The 19,591-nt window shown below is 55.2% G+C and overlaps 1 protein-coding gene across 2 annotated transcripts in view; it reads right to left on the bottom strand.

The window, feature by feature from the left end:
* Nucleotides 1–19,591, bottom strand: part of ETS1 (ETS proto-oncogene 1, transcription factor) — a 77,052-nt gene that overhangs the window by 4,710 nt on the left and 52,751 nt on the right. For both annotated transcript variants that reach the window (XM_038161676.1, XM_038161675.1), the window contains 5 exons: nt 19,016–19,216; nt 15,628–15,705; nt 14,334–14,579; nt 10,239–10,499; nt 919–1,037 (listed from right to left, as the gene is read on the bottom strand). In XM_038161676.1, the coding sequence (XP_038017604.1) occupies nt 919–1,037; nt 10,239–10,499; nt 14,334–14,579; nt 15,628–15,705; nt 19,016–19,216 (905 nt within the window). The remainder of the gene's footprint in view (nt 1–918; nt 1,038–10,238; nt 10,500–14,333; nt 14,580–15,627; nt 15,706–19,015; nt 19,217–19,591) is intronic.

Raw genomic sequence — 19,591 nt, 5'->3', positions numbered from 1 at the left:
CTTGATTGGCATGTCCGTGTGGATGTTCCCTTCCCAGCAGGAAGGGGGAGGATTTTCACAGAATTCACAGAATTGCTCATCATTAAGAATTGATGCTTGGGAAAACCAACCTCTGTGCAGTGGCAGAACACGGCAGAGCACCCCATGAGGATTTATCTGGGTAATTCCATGTGCTGCCCCAGATATATCCTCATATCCCAAGTCCTTCACCCCTTTCCCAAGGTTCCTCCTCCACCTTCTGCCACTTCTAAACCTGATAACACCAACACGGAATGGCCCAGTGCCAGTCACTTCTGCACTTAGGCAGGCTCCAGCCACTCATGGAATTATTTAGGCTGGAAAAGCCCTCTACAATCATGGAGTCCAACTTTTGCCCAGCACTGATCCACATCCCCAAGGGCCACATCCACAGAGCTTTTAAATCCCTCCAGGGTGGGGACTCCATGGGCACCTGTGCCAGGGCTGGACAGCTCTTTCCATGAAGAAATGTTCCCTAATATCCAACCTGAACCTTCCCTAGGGCAACTTGAGGCCACTTCCCCTTGTTCTGTCACTGGTACTTGGCAGAAGAGACCAACCCCCACCTTCCAGTCAGGGGAGGGGACAAAGATCCCACCTGTTCCCCAAAGCAGGAGACAGTTACCCCTCACCTGTACCCAGCCTATATGAAGAGCTTTGCCACTGCTCCTCTTCCTAAAGTGCTCCATTTACTTCCCACCAACTTTGGGCACAAACCCCTGCTTCCAAAAGGTGACTGCATCCCAGTTTTCAACAAACTTCCAGTTCGACTCTGATTCCTTGGTTCCTCACAACGTACCCAAGGCCAGGACAAAGTGGCTGCCCAAAGGGAGGAGAGGCTTATCCACACCAATATTTCTGAGGAATTTGGGTTGTGCACTAAATTCCAGGGCACTTTACCTCGTCTGGGTCTGAAAGTTTGAATTCCCAGCCATCGCCCGTCCAGCTGATGAAGGATTGACAGGACTTGTCAGTGAGCAGTTCCAGCAGGAATTGCCACAGCTGGATGGGTCCACTGCCTAGAAAGACAAAGGAAACATGGGATATTAATGCCAAAAAAAGCACAGTTTGTTCCATCACAGAGGGGGGAAATTCCCATACAAAAGGTGCTCACTGTGTAAAATAAAGCCTTCTCCTGTCAAAAAAGAGCAACCAGCAGCCACAGGGCAGGAGCTGAGCTGGGAGTTAAACCCTACAGGTAACAGAGCTTCCTGTTTGCAGGAAGAGCTGAATATTCATGCCCTGGAATGCTTCACGTGGAGTTACATAAATAGGATTATTTTTCTGGCACACAAACAGGAGGAGTCACTGCCTTGGCACCGGAGCAGCGCCAACCCCTCTGTGCCAAAGAGCCGCCGGCCACGGCTGAACTCCGGCAGACTCCGCTTCCCGAGCGTGACTCTTTGCTCTGTGCTGCTGATCGAGATAAGGGGGACCCAGGTACGAGAATTCCTTGGCCTCTTTCCAGGGCGTGTTGCTGCAGGAATGGGCTCTGCAGGCTGGTGGGGAGGGCGGGGGCACACAGAGCTCCCCAGCCCAGGATCTCCTCGTTGGCACAGCCTCAGCAAATCCACACAGAACCTCCCTGTGGCTGCTGCTCCCCTGACCCTGCTGGAGAGGCACAGGGTGATGCACAGCATCCCATGCCATGGGCATTCCACCTCTCCTTCCACACCTGCTCTCCACCTCCCCTCCAATCTCTCACTTGGGCCATCACCAGTTTGTCCCGGTGCCCCCGGTGAGAGCCTGCGGCGGGGTTTGGCTGGAGTCAGGGAGAAGTTTTGAAATATTTATCTCTCCCGTGGGCTTGTGTCCCAATCCAAGGTAGAGGAGAAGCCCTGGAGCTAAAATCTCTTTGATGAGCAACTTCCAAATGTGGCCACACCCCAAATATTGCACTTAGCTGTGGGTAGGGTGTTTTGGGAGAGACCCTGCCATGATTTAAACCCCACTTGGAATAGATCATTAATAATGACAATAATTATAATGAGACAGCCAGAGGACAGAGGAAATTATTTATCCCACAGGGAGTTGCACAGGCTGGATTAGCTGGGGTAATCCCAGTGCTGACAGCACTGAGCAAAGCTTCAAGCAGGGAAAAAATGAGTTTTGGGCTCAGAAAAAGGGATGGAGCCCAGCCTATTTCCAGGAATGACAATGGATGCTGTCTGAGCTGTGGCTGTGGGATAACCCACGGAGGGAAGGGAGGGATGCTCCCCTTCTCCACAAAGTTTAAAATGACTCCAAAGCTGCTGGGGAGGATGAAATGAGAGAGCTGGCTCCCGGACACGGGAATGGCCGTGCCCCATCCAGCCCTTCGCAAATTGTTTCCCTCGTGTTTTCCCTGTGGAACCTCTCCAGGGCTTTGTCAGCGCCAGGCCCGGGGGTTATCACAGCCCCAGGCAGGGCAGGGCAGGGAGCTCCCGGCTCATCCTGCTGGAAAGGGGAAGGGACTCGGCGGGGAAAGGCTCCGGCCTGCCGCTCCTCTGGAGCTTGCCAAGATGTTGACTCCACAGCCACGCTCTCCAGTAGGGATGGAGCTGGATTATCCACGCCAAAATGAGGGAGGAAATTCAGATGACGCCTTCGCCTCTTGTTGAAAGGGAGGAGTGAAAAGCCTGGCCTGAAGTGCCACCACATCTCCAGGTCTATTTACAGCAGTGAGCTCTAAATGCAGAGAAAACACTGGGAAAAGGGTTTAGTGGCTGCCTGAGGTCTTCCACAGGTGAATTCCCAAGGGGATGAGTTCTCTTGGCCCATCTGGCCTTACACCAACTCCCCACACACAGCCAGGAAGCATCCAACACCCAAACTGAGTAAACAGAGACACAGCCCAAGTGCCCAAGGCCAGGTCCATCCCCTCCCATTGATTTCTCTCCTGCCCAGCTGCAGAATAAGGATTTTTAGTGGATTCCTTCCCCAAAATAAGAGGCATGGAAATTCATCACCTGGGTGCTGGGTTCTTGGGTGAGGAAATGCCCTCAAAACACCCCCGGGCCATCCTGGCCCTGCAGGATCTTTGGAGGTTCCAGCCTAACCCTGAGCCAGTGGCCAGTGCCATTCCTGTTTGGTTGCCAGCTGGCAGGAAGAGGTGCTGGGAAACCCAAGAATTCTTGCCGTCTCTGCACCAAGCAAGGTAGGGCTCCTGCCACCGCCCCCAGTGCCACCCTGCTGGGTATTTTGGGATTTCCAAGGAAGTGGTGTCATCCTTGGAACAGGGATTCCCAAGGTCTATTCTGAGCTGCCTGCAGGACACGCGTAAAACCCCAAATTCCTCTCGCTGGACAGGCAATTATGTGAGGAATGTGTTTGTGCAGGGCTCCAGGCATGTCCCAGCTCCTGTAAACACCCCCTCCCTGCCCGAGGGGGAGGCAGTGGAGCCTGGCAGATGTGGCACTGCTCCGAGATGGCAGCGAGGTGGCAGGAGCCAAACCCCGGCACATGCCCAGGCCTGTGCCCCAAATCAGCGCTGGCAGCGAGGAGACAGAGCAGGGAGCAGTGCTGGGGGTCAGGGCATCATCTGCTGCAGCTGTAATTAGTGCTGGGAGGGGGAGCTCCACAAATGAGCCACTCTGCAGCCAGCAAGGAGCAGGGAATATCTTCCCATGGGATTTCAAGGTGGCTCATGCAGCAATGCCACTCCCCTCAGTGTCACAGGGCAAGCTCGCAGGCTTGTCCCTGCACCCAAACATCCTCATCCACAGGAGCTGGGAGCAGCGCCCATTTTCCATCCCTTGTGCTCCCCTCACCCCAGCCAGGGCTGGAAATCCCCATCAGGATGCCAGGCTGGGATCACTCCATGGGATCCCATGGGTTGGGACCACTCCACACAGCCAGGCTGTCCCAAGGCCAGCGGGTGCCTCCCACCACGGCATCTGCTGCCTTGGTTATCCCAAAACACCCCCTGTTCCCACAGCCTGGATTGGGGTGCAGCTCCAAGCGTGAGGTGGAGGGGCACAAGGCAGCTTTCATGGCATTGCTCCCTCCACACACATCCAAGGGCTTCCCAGAGCAGACCCAGCCCTGGCTGGGGACTGGGGGCAGCCCCTGCTCCACAAAAGACAAGGGGAGGACTCAGAGGGGTGAGGGTGTCCTCCCACCCCGCCACGACCTCCTGCACCCACGGGGCTGCTAAAAATAGCACCCACAATGGGGGCCCTGTCTGGCCTTGGTGGCACTGAACAGGGTCCTTCAGCAGGGACTGTCACACCACAGGAATTCTGCGGCGTCAGGGGGAAAATATTCCTCTGGGCCGGGTGTCAGTTGGAATTGTGGGAACTGGGAAGCCCCGAGCACCAAGCTTCCTCAGCACCAAGCCCTGATGGTGTCCCCAGAGCGAAGGGTTTGGTGCCACGCCATCCCTGTGCCATCCCTCCTTGGTCAGGACAGGTCCCCCACCTCCTTCCCAGCCACGGGGACACCAAACTCTGACGGGTGGGGCCGTTCCAGTGGCACGGTGACAGTGGCACCACCCGGCTGGGGCAGACAGGCACGGCACAAGGAGGGCACAACCCCAGCCCTGTCGTGTCTCTCGGGACAGTTTTACACATCCACCCCTCCCAACGGCCTCTGTTTTGTTTCCCTTGGTTCAAACAAGACAAGAAGACAAAAAAAACCCCACCTACCAACCCCCAGCGAGGCACCTTTGCCTGGCGCTCTGCGGTTTGTGGTTCCAACCCCACAAAACAATCAGCCCTGGCAACGGCTCCAAAACAGCCCCTGCCCCACTCACCTGCCCAGCCTGCCCACCCCCTGGATGGCACCACGCTCCCCAGATCCCCCAAAGTGTCGGGAGTGCTGGTCCCCATCCCTCCCTTGTCAGAGCAGTTCCCACAACTCCTGCCCAGCTCCTGCCCAGGCTGGTGCAGGCATCAGACACTGCAAAGTGGCGGAGCTTGGATGGAGCATCTCCAAAGAACAAGTGTGAAAAAGCAGGAAAGGACCCAGGAAGCCCCTTCCTCCTTCCTTAGGGAGCAACATGGCCATGACTGCAGGCAGGAGAGCAGCCTGGGGGCCAGTCCAGGCCAGAGCTGCTTCCCTGCTGCAGCTCCTCTGCTCTCAGGAAGGGGGTGTTGGGAGGACTGATCTCACAGAACCTCACAAGTGGGAAGAGACTCACACAGATCGACTCCAGCTCCTGGCCCTGCATGGGACAACCCCGAGAGTCCCACCCTGTGCCTGAGAGCGTTGTCCCTGAACTCAAGGCTGACTCCAGGGGCACCTGGCAGAGCTCCAGGGGCTGTGTGAGCTCCAGTGGTCAGTGTCACTCCCTGACAGCAGTCCTGCAGGCCATGAGCTGCTGAGCAGCACCAGCTGCGTGTCTGCAGGAGACCCAGCCCGAGCTGCTGCCCCCGGGCTGGAGGAGCCCTGGGGAGAGCTGAGCTCTGCCACGCTTGGGCAGCGTCTCGTGGGGCTGGCTTTGCTCTCGTTTGCACGTCTGGCAGGTGGGGCAGGAGCCACTGAACCGGCCCTGGTGCCACCCTGGAGTCCCCACCCTGGGGAGGCCAGAAGGGCTCTGAGCCCATTGGGCCGTGCCTGAATCAAAAGTGGGCAGGAGCTGCTGGGTGGTCACCCTGAAGCCACCTGCAAGGGCAGGGGAAGGACCTGAGCCAGAAGGAGCAGGACATGAAGGACACGAGCCAGGAGGAGCAGGGTGACTCCATCCCCTGCATCCCAGCAGGGCCAGAGGAGCTGCTGTGCTGCTGGGCACAGGAAGGGGTGCCTGCATTCCCCAGCTCCTGTGCCCTGGCTGCAGATGCCCTCATGGACACTCTGCTCCAGCTGTGCAGGCAGGGAAGGTGCTGGAATCCAGGAATGCTGCAGCACAGGCTGGGGAAGGGAAGGCAAGGACAGCCAGAGCCCTGGAGTGAGGCAGGAGAGGGCACAGGAAGGCAGCTGCTGGCAGACTTTTGGGTGCTGATGGCCAGAGCACGGCGGGGATCTCGAGGCTCCAGAGCAGAGCACAGCAGCAGGGGGAGGGGCAGCAGCACCTGAGCTGTCCTGAGAGAGACCCACTTTCCCTGGCACCGCCTCGGCTTTCTTGCAAAACAGCAGCTGTGCTTTCACTGCTGGGTCACAGATAAGCATCGCTCAAACAGCCTGGGGAGGCTCCAGCCTCTGCAGCACGGCCAGCTCACACGCTGCTCGGGGCTGAGGCCATCGGGGCCCCATGGCACAGCCCCGTGGGTGCTGCTAGCGAGGCTCAGCAAGGTCTGGCCTGGGCAGGTCCAGCTCAGCGGAGAGAGTGCTGGGGTGGGATAACACCTGTGAAGGAGGCTGCTCCTGCAGGGCCTCCTGAAGTCCTACTGCCCAGCAGGATAACAGGGACGCTCAAGAGGGGCACTCAGGGCATGGGTGACATCAGCTGGAAGGGGCATTAACTCTTTAAGTGCTGGGACTGACTTTAACAGATCAGCACCTCCCTAAGCAGGCCCAGAGCAGAGCACAGGCAGCAGCAGCCATACAACCCCAGCCTGCATCTGCAGGATCAGGGCTCGGTGTGCACTCACCTCAACTCTCCCATCCCTCTCCCCTCCCCTCTGGAACACGAGGGATGGCCCTGCTGGGTGCTCAGTGATGTGGAGCAGCAGTTCTGGGCCATCGCAGCACTGACACCGTGCATGGAAAGCCCCGGGGTGGTAGTCCTGGCCACCACAGAGCAAACAAACCCCAAAACTTGGCTGCCAAACCACACAGCTGCTCGAGGGAACCCAAAACCAGCTCAGTGCTGAACAGTCACAGTGAAGCAGCGAGGTCTGAGCCTCCTGTGGCCCTGCAGCACCAGGGGAGCGGCAGCACGGGCTGCAAACACCAACACAGGGCACAGAGATCCAGCTGAGTTTATCCACCTGGAGCCAGGGCTCCTGCAGGATGCTGGTGGCCATGGGAATCGCCAGAGGCTTCAGGATCCAGCCCAGGCACAGCCCCAGGGCATGTGGAGGCAGAGCTGGGCTCATTTTAGCCCAGCTGCGCTCAGGGATCTCTGCCCACTCACACCAAACATGGCTCTGCTGCTGAACCACAGAGCTTAGACTGAGCTCAGCTGAGCCAGCGTGAGGTTTAGCAGTGAACACACATCCCGAGCCATCCCTTGCCTGGATTTCATGTTTGCACTCTGTGTCATGGCAAAGAAAATAAAATCTGGCTTAATGTGGAATCTCAGAATCAGAGAACCTCCTGAGCTGGAGGGACCCACAGGATCATCCCGTGCAGCCCCTGGCCCTGCACAGACCCCCCAACAATCCCACCCTGGGCATCCCTGGCAGCTCTGTCCAAAGGCTCCTGGAGCTCTGGCAGCCTCGGGGCCGTGCCCATTCCTGGGGAGCCTGGGCAGTGCCAGCACCCTCTGGGGGAAGAACCTTTCCCTGAGCTCCAGCCTGCCCTGCCCTGGCCCAGCTCCAGCCGTGCCCTCAGGTAAAATTCAAGCTGTCCAAGCTCCAAACCCAGGTGTCCAGGGCTGGCCCTCCCTGCAGCAGTGGAAACTGAAGTTCACCAACTCCTGAGCAATTACAGTTCTCCTTCAAAAAAAAGATAAGAAAATTGCATCAACCTCTCTGTGAGCAACCATGGCAACTTGTTAAAATAGGTCAAGATGTGGGGGCAGATAAGGCAGCTCTGAAAGGCCGCTCAGAGCTGGGTGAAGAACACATCAAACACAAACGGAGCTTCCGCCAAAATGCACCTTCTCACCCCAAAACGCGCCTCTGGGGCAGATACCATCAGAGATCTGCTGGGGCCACCTCCCTGGGCACCACAGAAACAGCCTGCCAACAGAACCTGAACAAGATCGTCAGGTCCTTAAAGTCAGGACAGAAAGCTCTGGGGATGAGGGATGCCATGTCCCTCTTCACCCTGCCACATCCAGCAGGGCCACCACGAGGAGGGGGCTGGGGCTGGGGCTGGGGCTGGGGGAGTCCTCAGGTGGGAAATGGAGCCCCAAGGTTTCAGTGTTTTGGGCTCCTGGGCTGGCAGAGCCCTGCTCTGCTCCTTGGGAGGCTCCACCTCCTCGGCAGAGCCACAAGCAGAACCCAGACTCTGAGTTCCTCTGCTCTGGCTGCCAGACAGCACTTCCTCCCCTGAGTAAAGTAAGAGTAAAGCATAGCAATGCACAAAGAGGCCTGACCTCTGCCTCAGTCCCCACTCTGAGCCCTGCCCGAGTCCCCACTCTGGGCTCAGCTGGCCCAGGCCAGACCTCCAGCCCTTCTCAGTGGGCAGCCTGAGTGGGGTTTTCCTCGCTGACACAAACCCAGAGAGTGGGGAGCGCCCAGTTCTCCTCCAGTTTGAAACCCGACATGTTCTACTCGCTCTCCCCAGGCCCTGCTCTCACAGTCACCCGGCTCTGGCTCCCTTTGCTTGGAAAAGGTCTGGGGCTTTAAAATGGCTCAGAGGGCATCTCTGGAGCCACTGCCTGCCAGGATCACCTGTCCCAGGCCCTTTCCCAATGGCGAAAGCTGGCTCTGCCGGCTGGACCCCTGAATATTGCTCAGCAGCCTTTGGAGCAGGCAAACAGAGCTCCAGCTTAAGCATTTCCCAGTGATCCCAGATTTTCCTCTCCACATTTAAAGCCTATCAAGTGAAGCAATTCAAAAATAAATACAGAAATCAGGCCTTCCCACTTATTGATCCCACCCAAGTGCCTGGGCCAAGGGATTCTCTTCCCAGCTCCAAGAGGGGTTGGAAATGAGGTGAGGGAAAATGTTACACAGAGGAAACTGTTTGGAATTGTGCTCTGGCATTGTATAAACCCAAGTCTCCCCTTCCTGAAGGCACAGCTCCAAGGACAGCCTTTGGGGTGCTCATATTCCTTGGAAAAACACAGGGCCCAGCCACTGACTTCAGCTCCTCGCCTCTCTCCAGGGGTGACTCTTCTGAACTCTTTTCCATGAGCAACAGCAAACGTGGAGGGAAATATCCAGCTTGGAAAAGAATTTGCCAGCACCTCGGTGCCTTGGTTTCCCCAGCTGTTCAAACTCATCCTGGGCTGCTGCATACTCAAAGCACTTCCAGGTGCCACAGGGAAAGGCATTGCCAGGAGAAAATAGGAATAAAAATAGGAATGAAAAGAGCAACTTGTGCTCAGTGGTCTCTTTTCTCAGGAACATCGATTTCCATGGCACAGCAGAGAATGAGCCCCAGGGCACAGTCCCTCCTCTCCCTCCCCAGCACACCCCAAGCCCCAGTCCATTCAGGAATGCAGAGCACTCTCATATTTGGCATGGACTCTACCGAGTCTCATTCAGCAGGCAGGGCTGAGCTCTCATTTCTAACTAAAGCTATAGCAACAAACCACTTCCTTTTTTACACTCCTAAAATTATCTGCCCACCTTTCCTCCCCCCTGCACCTCTCCCACCCTCACAAAGCTCGGTGTCAGCCCCAGATGAGCCGTGCGTGGGAGGACCCTCGGGCACAGCCGCGCCTCAGGATCTGCTCTGAACCTGGGCATGATCTTTATCGCCACAAACTCTTTCCACCAGTGGCTCCCAGCTGGGGCAGGACAGATCTGAAGGTGCAGAGCCAGGGCAACTGGCAGGAGGCTGCCCAGAGTTTTCCTCAGAGCACAGGGAAAAGCCATGGCACAGAAGGGCTGGAAAGGATTAGCTCAGCTTTAGCTGGAAGTCCCATCCCACCAAGTTTCTCTCCTTGGAGATGCCAGATTGCTGAAGGGCTGTCATAAAGAGCCAGAGTTTCCATGGCCTATCACCTTCTCATCCCTCCCAGCACAGGGAATGGAAAATGTTTGGGATGGCTCTGGCAGTGCCCCATCCCTGCCTCACACCAAGGTACAGCGAGGCCTCCTCTGTGCCAGAGGGAGAGGATCCATCCCCACACACAGAGCAGTGCTGGAGCTGAGCCTGCTCCTGCCCAGGGGGGAAGCACAACAAAGAGCCCATCAGTCCCCAGCACAGGGGCTGGAGGCTCTGCAGCACCTCCTGTTCAGGAGCCAAACCAGCCCCAGCTCCTCCACAGCCAGCCAGGGGCAAAGGCACTGAGTGCCCTGTACCCAGCCAGGTGCCACATCCCCCATGAGCTGAGGGATGTGTGGGATGGCCACACTCCAAGGAGATGCTGCCCTGGGCTGACCCCAGACACCCCAAACCCTCCCTCACACCCCTGCACCAGTGGGGCAGCCCAGAGTGCCCCGAGACTCTGTCCCTGGGCACGGGGAGGTGCTGCCCGAGGGGCTGGGGGGCACAGAGGGGTTGCCAGGACCGTGCCCTACCTGTGTAGCCAGCCAGGGCAGCAGCAGGGATGACAGGCTTGTCCTTGTTCATGTCGGCCCGGTCCCGCACATAGTCCTTGAAGGTGCCCTTGGGCTTGTGGCTGGGCAGGGCGGCAGGGTAGTCCTCGGAGTCGAAGCTGTCGTAGGAGGGGACGCGCTGCAGGCTCTGGAAGGAGGACTGGCTGCTCCAGGACTGCGTCAGGCGGTCACAGCTGTCGTAGCTCTCTATGCTCTCAAAGGAGTCCTGGCCTCCCAGCTTACCTGGGGGAGGCGCAGCAGGTGAGACAGGCCTGGCAGCACAGGGCACTGCCCCTGGCAGCACAGGGCACTGCCCCTGGCCAGCACAGGCTGCTTCCCCTGGCCAGCACAGGGCACTGCCCCTGGCCAGCACAGGCTGCTTCCCCTGGCCAGCACAGGGCACTGCCCCTGGCCAGCACAGGCTGCTTCCCCTGGCCAGCACAGGGCACTGCCCCTGACAGCACAGGGCACTGCCCCTGGCAGCACAGGGCACTGCCCCTGGCAGCACAGGCTGCTTCCCCTGGCAAGCACAGGGCACTGCCCCTGGCCAGCACGGGCTGCTTCACCTGTGCACTGTGCAGGCACAGGGCAACTGATGCTGTTCCTTTACATCCCATCTCCAAAGTAAACACAGCCCAGAGCTGCAGTATTTTTACCTTTGCCACCCAATGCAGGGCTGAGCCCTGCAAGGCAGAGAGAGACAAGGGAAAAACCCAAATCTGGCTTCTCTACCCAAGACTGGTGCCTGGGGCTGGCTGGAAACGGTCCCTCATTTCCAAAAGGCAATTTCAGACACAAAATTCACTTTAGATACTCAAGACTGAGCTCAGGAGCCTAAACATGGGCACTGCAGGACCTCTTTATTCAGAGAGTGGGCAGGCCATGGCACAGGGTGCCCAGAGAAGCTGTGGCTGCCCCAGCCCTGGGTGTGTCCAAGGCCAAGGATGGGCCTAGGAACAACCTGGGACAGTGGAAGGTGAACCTGCCCAGGGGAGGAGGTAGAACCGACTTTAAGGCCCCTCCCAAGTCAAACCTATCCATGATTCTCTTATTTCAGTGATTCTCTTGCTGCTGAAGGATATTGGAGATCTCTAATAAATCCCCACTACATCTGCCAGCCCCATTCAAACACTGCTCAGGCACACCCAGCTCCTTGAATGTGGATGCTTCTTCCCAAACTACACAGCAGCCTTTTGCTGCCATCTGTTCCAGCCAGCCCCAAATCCCCAGCCAGCAGCAGGTTTGCTGGAGGAGCAGAGCCAATGGCTGAGAGCTCCAGCAGCTTTTTCCAGCTCTGCTAAGGTGAGCACAGCTGGTTTGTGTCAAAGTCACTCTCTGGGGTATTTTTAGTTGAAGCCAGAACATGAGAGGCCAGATCCTCAGCAGTGCTGATTTACACCCCCAGAGCCAGCCCTGTACTGAAACAGAGCTAAAAAAGGCCCCAAAGAACAAACTGAAATTGAAGCCTCTGATCTCCCTACTCCACTGATTGCTCAACATCTTTCCTGACAAGCTAACAGGATCATTCAAGTTCACTAATTTCCCAAACCCAGCTAAAAACAGCTGCTGGGATTGTGCAAGAGCTCCTGGAGAAATTTCCATTGGCAGAGCTACCCACAGCCCGGGTCCAGAGGCAAATCCCAGGAGACAGGGAACGTGGAAGGGCGCTGGCACACACCCCCAAATATTTGTTGTGTTGTAGTTTGAAGAGCACTTGCTGTGAAAAGACTCAACCACTGCAGGGCCTGCCCTGATCGCTGGCCTGGAATCATTGGGAGCTGGGATCCATTGCCTTCATTCTGCTGGGACAGCCCTGTTCCAAACTCTTTTCTATTTTCTTTTTGTTTTTTTGAGGATTTTCATGCTCCAGTCCTTCCCCGAATCCTGCTAAGGAGAACACAACGCTGCTCTGTGTGCGTACATTAACTGGCATAACCAATTCCCTGAGCAATCCTGCAGCACAGGCTCATTTAGAAAAGGAATTAAAACCTGACAGAGATGTGATTTGTGTCAATCCATTGAAAATTCACCTAAATTCCACCTAGCTGGAACAATCACGCCCTGCACTTACTCAGGACCAGCTTAAATGAGTTTGGCAGCTCCACTTCTCAACCAGCCGCCCTCGCTGACAGGGCAGGGAGAAACAACTCCTGTGGGACCCCAACATTTCCTCCTAAAGGCCCCACAAAAGCCTGGAAAAGGCCCCACAGTGTCTGGAAAACCTTCACCCTGAGGCGATGCTGAAGGGCTTGACTTTGAGTCAGCCTAACCTTGTAAGACAGTGCAAGGTAAAGAGAGACATAAATATAAATTAACTGGGCTCTGCTTTATATTAAGGCTTTCCCCTGCCCCTGGGAGGATTTGTGTCCCCCAAAGGCCCTTCCACGGCTGAAATGCAGCACTGGTGTGAGCACAGCCTCTTGCAATCTGTGTTCAGGTCTTTGCTAACAGCAGCAGCCAGGGCTCTCTGTTCCCTCCCCTGAAACCATTTTCGGTTTGCCACTGAGAAGAGGCTCAGGGTACAGTTGCAAAAGGCTCCCTGAACCATTGCACTGTGAGAATGATGAAATCACCTGTGTTAAAGAAAAGGTCAAGAAAAGGCAAAGACATTGCTGAAATTTAGGCAGAAAAACAACCCCAAAAAGAGAAGTTTCCCCAAAATTAAACTCTGCTGCCCTTCTGGCTCAGGTCACCTCTCTCAGAAGGAGAGGCAAGAGCAAGAAAAACAACTTCCCTGTAATTGGCTCTCCCAGCCTGGAAAAAGAGTGAGGAAGTTCAAATGAGCTGCACGTGCCATGCAGCCTGGAAAGCAGCTCTGGCTTTCCTGGGAAGGCAGATCATCCTCAGCTCTCTGGATAAATGGGTTTAACTGCTGCACATCAAGCCTGGCTCACAGCACCACGTCACTGTAACGAATTCTGGGGCTGGGGACACCTGGATTCCATTTTAGGGGATGGCAGGCAGGTCACATCTCTTTCCTGTGCCCCAGGTTCCCTACCTGGAATCTGGAGATAATGATCCCACTTGTGAGGGACTTTGAGCTCGATGGATTCAGCTTTTTGCTTTGAACAGAGGCAGAGCCACATCCCCAGCCTGGCATCACTGATGTGATCACAAAGCAATCACACACCTGGGCACCACGTGTTCCCAGTTTCACAACATTAATTGGGAAGGAATTTGGGCTCAGATCCTCCAAAGTGTTCAGGTGTTTAAATCCTACCACCTCAAACAGGAATCATGTACCTATAACTCTTTGGGGTGCAGCATCTGGGGGGTCCTTAGCTGTGCTGCTGCCCCAGCCCCTGACATCTGCACCTCGGAACCAAGCTCAGGAATTGGCTACAGCAAAGTATTTCATACAAGCAGCCATCAAATCCCTGGACATAATGGACAAAGATTTTGGATCACAGAGTACAAAACTCGTCAGAGCCTTCAACAGCAATTCCTGATGAGAACTTGTGAAGAATTTGTGGGGATTTGCCTGGGCTCCTAAAAATGGGATTTCTACAAGCACCCAGCAGTTTGTCCTCCCTAATAACATGAAAGCTCAGTTAAATTTCACTCAGGTTCGACATCAAGGCACAGCACCAGAAACGTGTCCTTTCTGCAGAGGATGTAAAAACAGGCAGCAGAGGAAAGAAAGAGCCTTCCTCACGTTTTCCCTGGGGAGAAGGGCAGGGAGGGCTCAGAGCCACCAGGGAAGCCAGCATGTGTTGGGGGAGGACTGTGTCAGCACTGCACAGCTCCCCCAGTGCTCCCAGAGCCATTCCCTCGGGAGAGAGGGTGAGAACAGCAGGAATCCAAGCCAGCCCCTGTCGGACAATACCTTTTTCTAGAACTTTCATCGTTCTATTTCTCCAAAGTGTCTAGTCTTATTTACAAAGCTATCCTTTAAAACTCTTTTTCTAGTTCAATTTCTCTCTCACCAATATCTGTCCTCTTCCATGGCATTTCTAACTCAGCATTTCTTGTCTCCCAGTTCACCTACAAACACATACCGTGTAAACCTTCTGTTAAACCCTAGAAACCCTCTCCGCATTCCTTCCCCGCAAGGCCCGGGTTTAAGCCCAGCTTTACCTCGGCTGGCACGGCCCATGCACATGTTGTCTGGGGTCACCACCTCCTGCTTGATGGAGAAGTAGTCGGTCTGCAGCGCGTCCGGGGCGGGCTCGCGCAGCAGCACCGAGGGGTAGTCGCTCTCGTACTTGAGGGACAGCAGCTCCTCCGAGCTGATGGGGTGCAGGGTCTGGTAGGACTCGGTGATGAAGCTGGGCTCGGAGAACTCGGAGGGGGGCACGCACTGGGCGTGCTCGATGCCGTAACCTGGGGGCACAGCAGGAGTCAGAGCCTGCCCAAACCACCCCAAGGACCCAGAGCATCCCACACCCCCTCCCTTGGGCACTGCTTTGGGTAAGGGGTCCAGAAGCTACACAGAGGGGGTCTGAAAATGCAGCAATTTAGTGAAATAAGACACTCCCCGACCGTCCTCAATGTGCTTTGCGCCAAACTCCTCCCAGGGGAGCTGCCAGAAGGAAAAAGCTGGAAAACCCTGGGGAGTGGAGTCTCAGCAAAGGAGCAACAGGGTAAAAATGTTTCATTGCTGGCTGGGAAAGGTGAGTCCTTGCACAGCCACCTCTCCCCAGTGCCAGAGCCTGGAATCTCCATCTGCAGAATCATGGAATCCCAGAAGGTTTTGGATTGGAAGGGAACTTGAAGCTCATCCATCCCACCCCTGCCATGGCAGGGACACCTCCCACTATCCCAGGTTGCTCCAAGCCCCGTCCAACCTGGCCTGAGACAATTCCAGGGAGGGAGAGTTCACAATCTCTCTGGGCACCCTTTGCCAGGGCCTGCCCACCCTCACAGTGAAGGATTTCTCCCTCACACCTCATCCAAAACTCTCCTCTTTGGGTCAGTTAGGCTTTTTGCTGGTTCATGAAATATCTCCCAGATTTCCAGTGCCCTTGAAGAACATCTCCAAAGCAAGGGCAGTGGGGAGTGCAGGAGTGCAGGTGGAGACTCATCCCTTTCCTTGCTAGGCTCCTCCCTGGCAATCCAGAATTCAGCCTTTCCCCCCATTCCCTCCCTTTTTTAAGAGGGTTTTTACAATTCCCAATACTGAGGTGTGCTGAGGCTGCTTTCAAAATCTGCTGAGTTACAGCTTCAAACAAATAGCGCTTGAAGAAATCAGATGCTGGCACACAAGGCAGCCACCAAAAAGTCCAGGAGGATTCCAAATCAACCCTAAACCCTTGGAAACACAACATTCCCTTTTGCAGGGCGCAGTCCTGTTGTGGTACAAACAAACCTCTGCTCACAGGTGCTTCAGGCATGGCAAGGGTGATAACTGACACTGCTAATTGAGACTTACTAATGAAGTAGTCTGAGGTGTAGCGGGACTCGGGGTACGTGGTGCTCACTCCGTTTGCTGGGTACGGTTTCACCTCTTCTGCAAAGAGGAAAGGAAGGAAATGTCACCAGTCGAAGGCACACAGAGCTGTGCAACACTTGCTGTGACACAGAGAGCCCCGAACTTCCCAAAATCTCCTCCCCAGGTTAAACTGGGACATTCTGAGACACAGAAATGAATTCAGAGCTGAAATCCCACAGGAACCTGGGGCATGTGGGGTCCTTTGGGAATTCCTGCTGCAGGTATGACTGAGTTTAAACAAAACCAACCCAACCCAAACAGCGGCAATGTTCTCAGCAGGGCCCCAGGAGGCTCTGAGCTCCCAGCTGCAGCATTTCCTTGCTTGCCTCAGGCTTTGTCAGCTCTCCTTCTCCTGGGGGTTGCTGAGCACACTTCCATGTGTGAGCTCCTGGAAAAACTCCCCACACAAGGACAGTTGTTTTCCTGGAAAAGCCCTATTTTTAGACCAGCAGCAGGTGTGTACAAGGGAGTGGGTGACCCATCCCAAAGCCAGCTCCTCTAACCCCAAATCTGTGTGAATTCCCAGTCTGTGCAGCACCTGATGCAGGCAGAACATTCCATGTTCCACACTGCTTTGTCTCACTGTCCCTGACCCCACTCCTGACATAGACTCCTCCATGTATACATGGTCAAAATGCCAATTTCAGCTTTCCATAGGCATAACTCACTGGGAGAGAGCATGGAGCATGTCAAAGCATGGACTCCCTGCTTCCCGTGGCTTTTCCCAAGCACTTTGCTCCTCCTGGGCTGTGCTGAATTTGCTTTCCCCTGTAAAAGCCACCCTGCCCCTACTCTGAACAGTTTTTCCATGAACACCTGACTCATTCCAGCGTGGCATTCTGACAGGGATGCTGGGATGGGGATTTTCTTTCCTTTAGCCAAAGCAAGGCCCCTGGGCAGCTCTGGGCTGGGTTTGTTTCTGCCCAGGCTCTGGAGAAGCCGAGCACAGATAACGCACGTTCGCCTGTGAGGAGCCTAAATTTGTCCCTTTCCCCTGGGGACTGCAGGCTGGAAAATATTCCCTAACAGAAGGAGGGGTTGTGCAAACACAGAGGGCTAATGAGAAATGCTCTGTTCCTCTCTCCACAGTGTCTGCCAAGGGGCAGGGGGTGAGCACAGAGCAGGGGAGAACCTTCGGCTGTGCGTGGAGTCAAGTGCAGGGCACTGCTGACTGCTGGTAACCGAGGAGATTATTTTAGGAAGAATTATGGAAAAGTGAGCCTGAAAATACCCAAATCCTTGCAGGGAAAAGGCACCCCTGTGCTGTTTTTAAACCCTGAGCAGCCTGTGGTACATGAGTCACGCAGTGCTCACGGGGACAGTGTCAGCTCAGGGGACAGTCACAGCCTGTCCCAGCACGACCCTGGGCCAGCAGCACAGGTAAAGCCAGGCATTTCGGGGTTAAGAACCACTCCCAGCACCAACAACCCCAGTGATGATGGTGGGGAAGATGGAGAGACAAGTTGGAGCCCTGGCTGAGCCTGGAGACGCCTGGATCTCTTCCAGGGGCAGAGGGAGAGCCCCAGCTCCTCCTGCATGGGCAGAGATGTGGCAGGGACAGCGCTGTTCTGTCTGTACAGCTCCAGCACAGCCCTGGTCAGGGCTGGAGATGAGCCCCAGCACTTACAGGGAGCAGAAACCAGTCCTGGGGGGAGGCTGGTTATTTCTTGGGAGCTCTTTGTCACCCACCAAATACCTCACTGGAAATGTGTTCAGAGCCCACCAGAGGAGCCCTGCTTGTGCAAGACTGACAAAGTCAGCAGTGAAACCAACCAGGCCATGGAGATTTCTGGGCTCCCAGGTGTGGTGGTTGACAGTCCTGTCAGAGGGAGAAAGTCAGATAACCTTCAACCACCATACCCAGGGCAGCACCAACAATGTGAAGACACAGAAATTCAGCTTTATTCATTTTCAGCCTTTCAGAAGAAGAGTTGCAGCAGGCACAAAGATTTTCAGCTTCTTTGAAGAACTCCTCCCTGCCCCAGGCCTTTGTACCATCAATACTGCAGTGTCTGAATACCCCCATGTGTCAGTGCTGTCTGAAATTATGATTCCACTCTGCCACAAATTTACAGCATCAAGTCCATCTCCATGTGTGGGGATTCTGCAGGAAGGAATCTGCAAACCCAGCCCTGGTGCCTCAGTCAGTACCTGCAGCACATCCCACCCTCTCCAGTGGGCACGGCCCAAAAAATCACAGAATTACAGAATCCTAGGAGGGCTGGGTTGGAAAGGACCTTGAAGACCTCCCAACCATGGGCAGGGACAGCAGGGAAGAAGGGCTGTGGGAAGGTGCAAGCAATGGCTCATTGCAAGGAGAAATTGGGCTGACCACAAGGTTTGGCTTTGTTTGGTTAAACTGCTCGGAGTTGATCCAAGCACTCCATGAAAAATATGCAAAACAAAAGGGACAGACCAGATTTAGAGCCCAAGAGCAGGAAAACAGCCCGGCCTGCCCAGAGCCCAGGAAGGACCATGTTTACCTTCTGCAAACCACAGGTAGCAGTAAAATTAGTAATGGGCAATTAACATCCATTTGTCAATGGTTTCCTGGAAGGAATAACTGTGCTCCCCCTCTCCTTCCTGCCACCAGGGTCAGTAGGACTGCACAGGGGACATTCCAGGAAAGCAAATAGCTCTGCAGAGAAGGGAGCTGGAAAAAGAGCCCAGGTGTGCTGCAGCTCCTGCTTGTGGCTCAGGCAGAGGTGCTCAGCTCCTCACCTGCTCCGTAGAAAACATCACAGTGCTCCTGGGCATCCAGACACGGAAAATCAACACCCGAAATCAAAGTGTCCCCAGTCACTGAAAATTAATGCCCTTGGATGCTGTCATGCAGGGAATGGCACAGATGGCTTCTCCTCCCCGAAATGCTGGTTTTGGGGACATGGAACACCCTTTTTTGGGACATGGAACAAAGCAAAGCAGCTTCCAATCGCCACTGGGAAATTTGGGTAGGATTTTGGCTGTATTCCTGTACCCAGTTCCAGTGGAGGAAATACTAAAATTCACAACAAGAGCTGAACAGGCTGAGGAAAAATGCTTTGGAAAATCCCACCATGGATTCCAGGCAGTCACAGTGTCCCTGCCCACTGGGGATCCCTGCCAAGCAGCTGGCACAAACACTCTGCCTCTTTGAGGCACTGCCAGGATTCGCCTTGCCCGCTGCCGTCGGGATGCCCATTTGGAATCCTGCTGAAAATGAGGGCTTTGGAAGATGTTTTTCCTGGGATTCAAGCTCAAGGTGAACACCTCCTGGTCTGTGGAAAGCCCCAGAATCAGGCTGGCAGGGATGCTGTGAATTGTTCTCCCGGGACACCCCAGGACTGACCTTTCTGCAGGATCTCCAGATGTTCCCAAAGGATATCTCCCACAAAGTCAGGCGCCAGCTCCAGGAAGCACTCCTTGCCCAGGGCACAGAGGGCAGCTCCATTCATGCAGAACTTCTGGAAATCCACTTCCTTCAGGCTGAACTCGTTCACTGCCCACATCACCCAGTCCCGCACGTGCGTCTCCGTCCACTGCTGGGGGTCTGCAGAGGGATCCAGCCGTGAGCACCCACAGGCAGTTTTCCCAGGAGAACAGGATGCAGACAGTGCTGCAGCTGCCCTGCACTGGTGCAGCCTCATCCCTAGGGACTGGCAGCCCACTGGCATCAGGGTGCAAGGAACACCATGCCCAGTCTGGATCAGCCTTAATGTGGACACGTTTCATCCAAGGAACAAGCTTTGGATTTGTTCGGGATTTCTAAAAATCCCGTCACTTCTCTGACCCCCTTCTCCCACCCATTTCTCAAAGTTTCTTGGTTTCTCCCAGTCACCAGCCTCTGGTAAAAGGTTCCTGCTGCTTCTTTCTTTAGTGGAGATGACTTGTCCACATTTTTCCAGCTGAAGCTTCCAAGAAGCTT

The sequence above is a fragment of the Motacilla alba genome, chromosome 24, assembly GCF_015832195.1.
Source record: "Motacilla alba alba isolate MOTALB_02 chromosome 24, Motacilla_alba_V1.0_pri, whole genome shotgun sequence".
NCBI classification, from domain to species: domain Eukaryota; kingdom Metazoa; phylum Chordata; class Aves; order Passeriformes; family Motacillidae; genus Motacilla; species Motacilla alba.
This window is presented reverse-complemented; position numbering and strand designations above follow the sequence as displayed.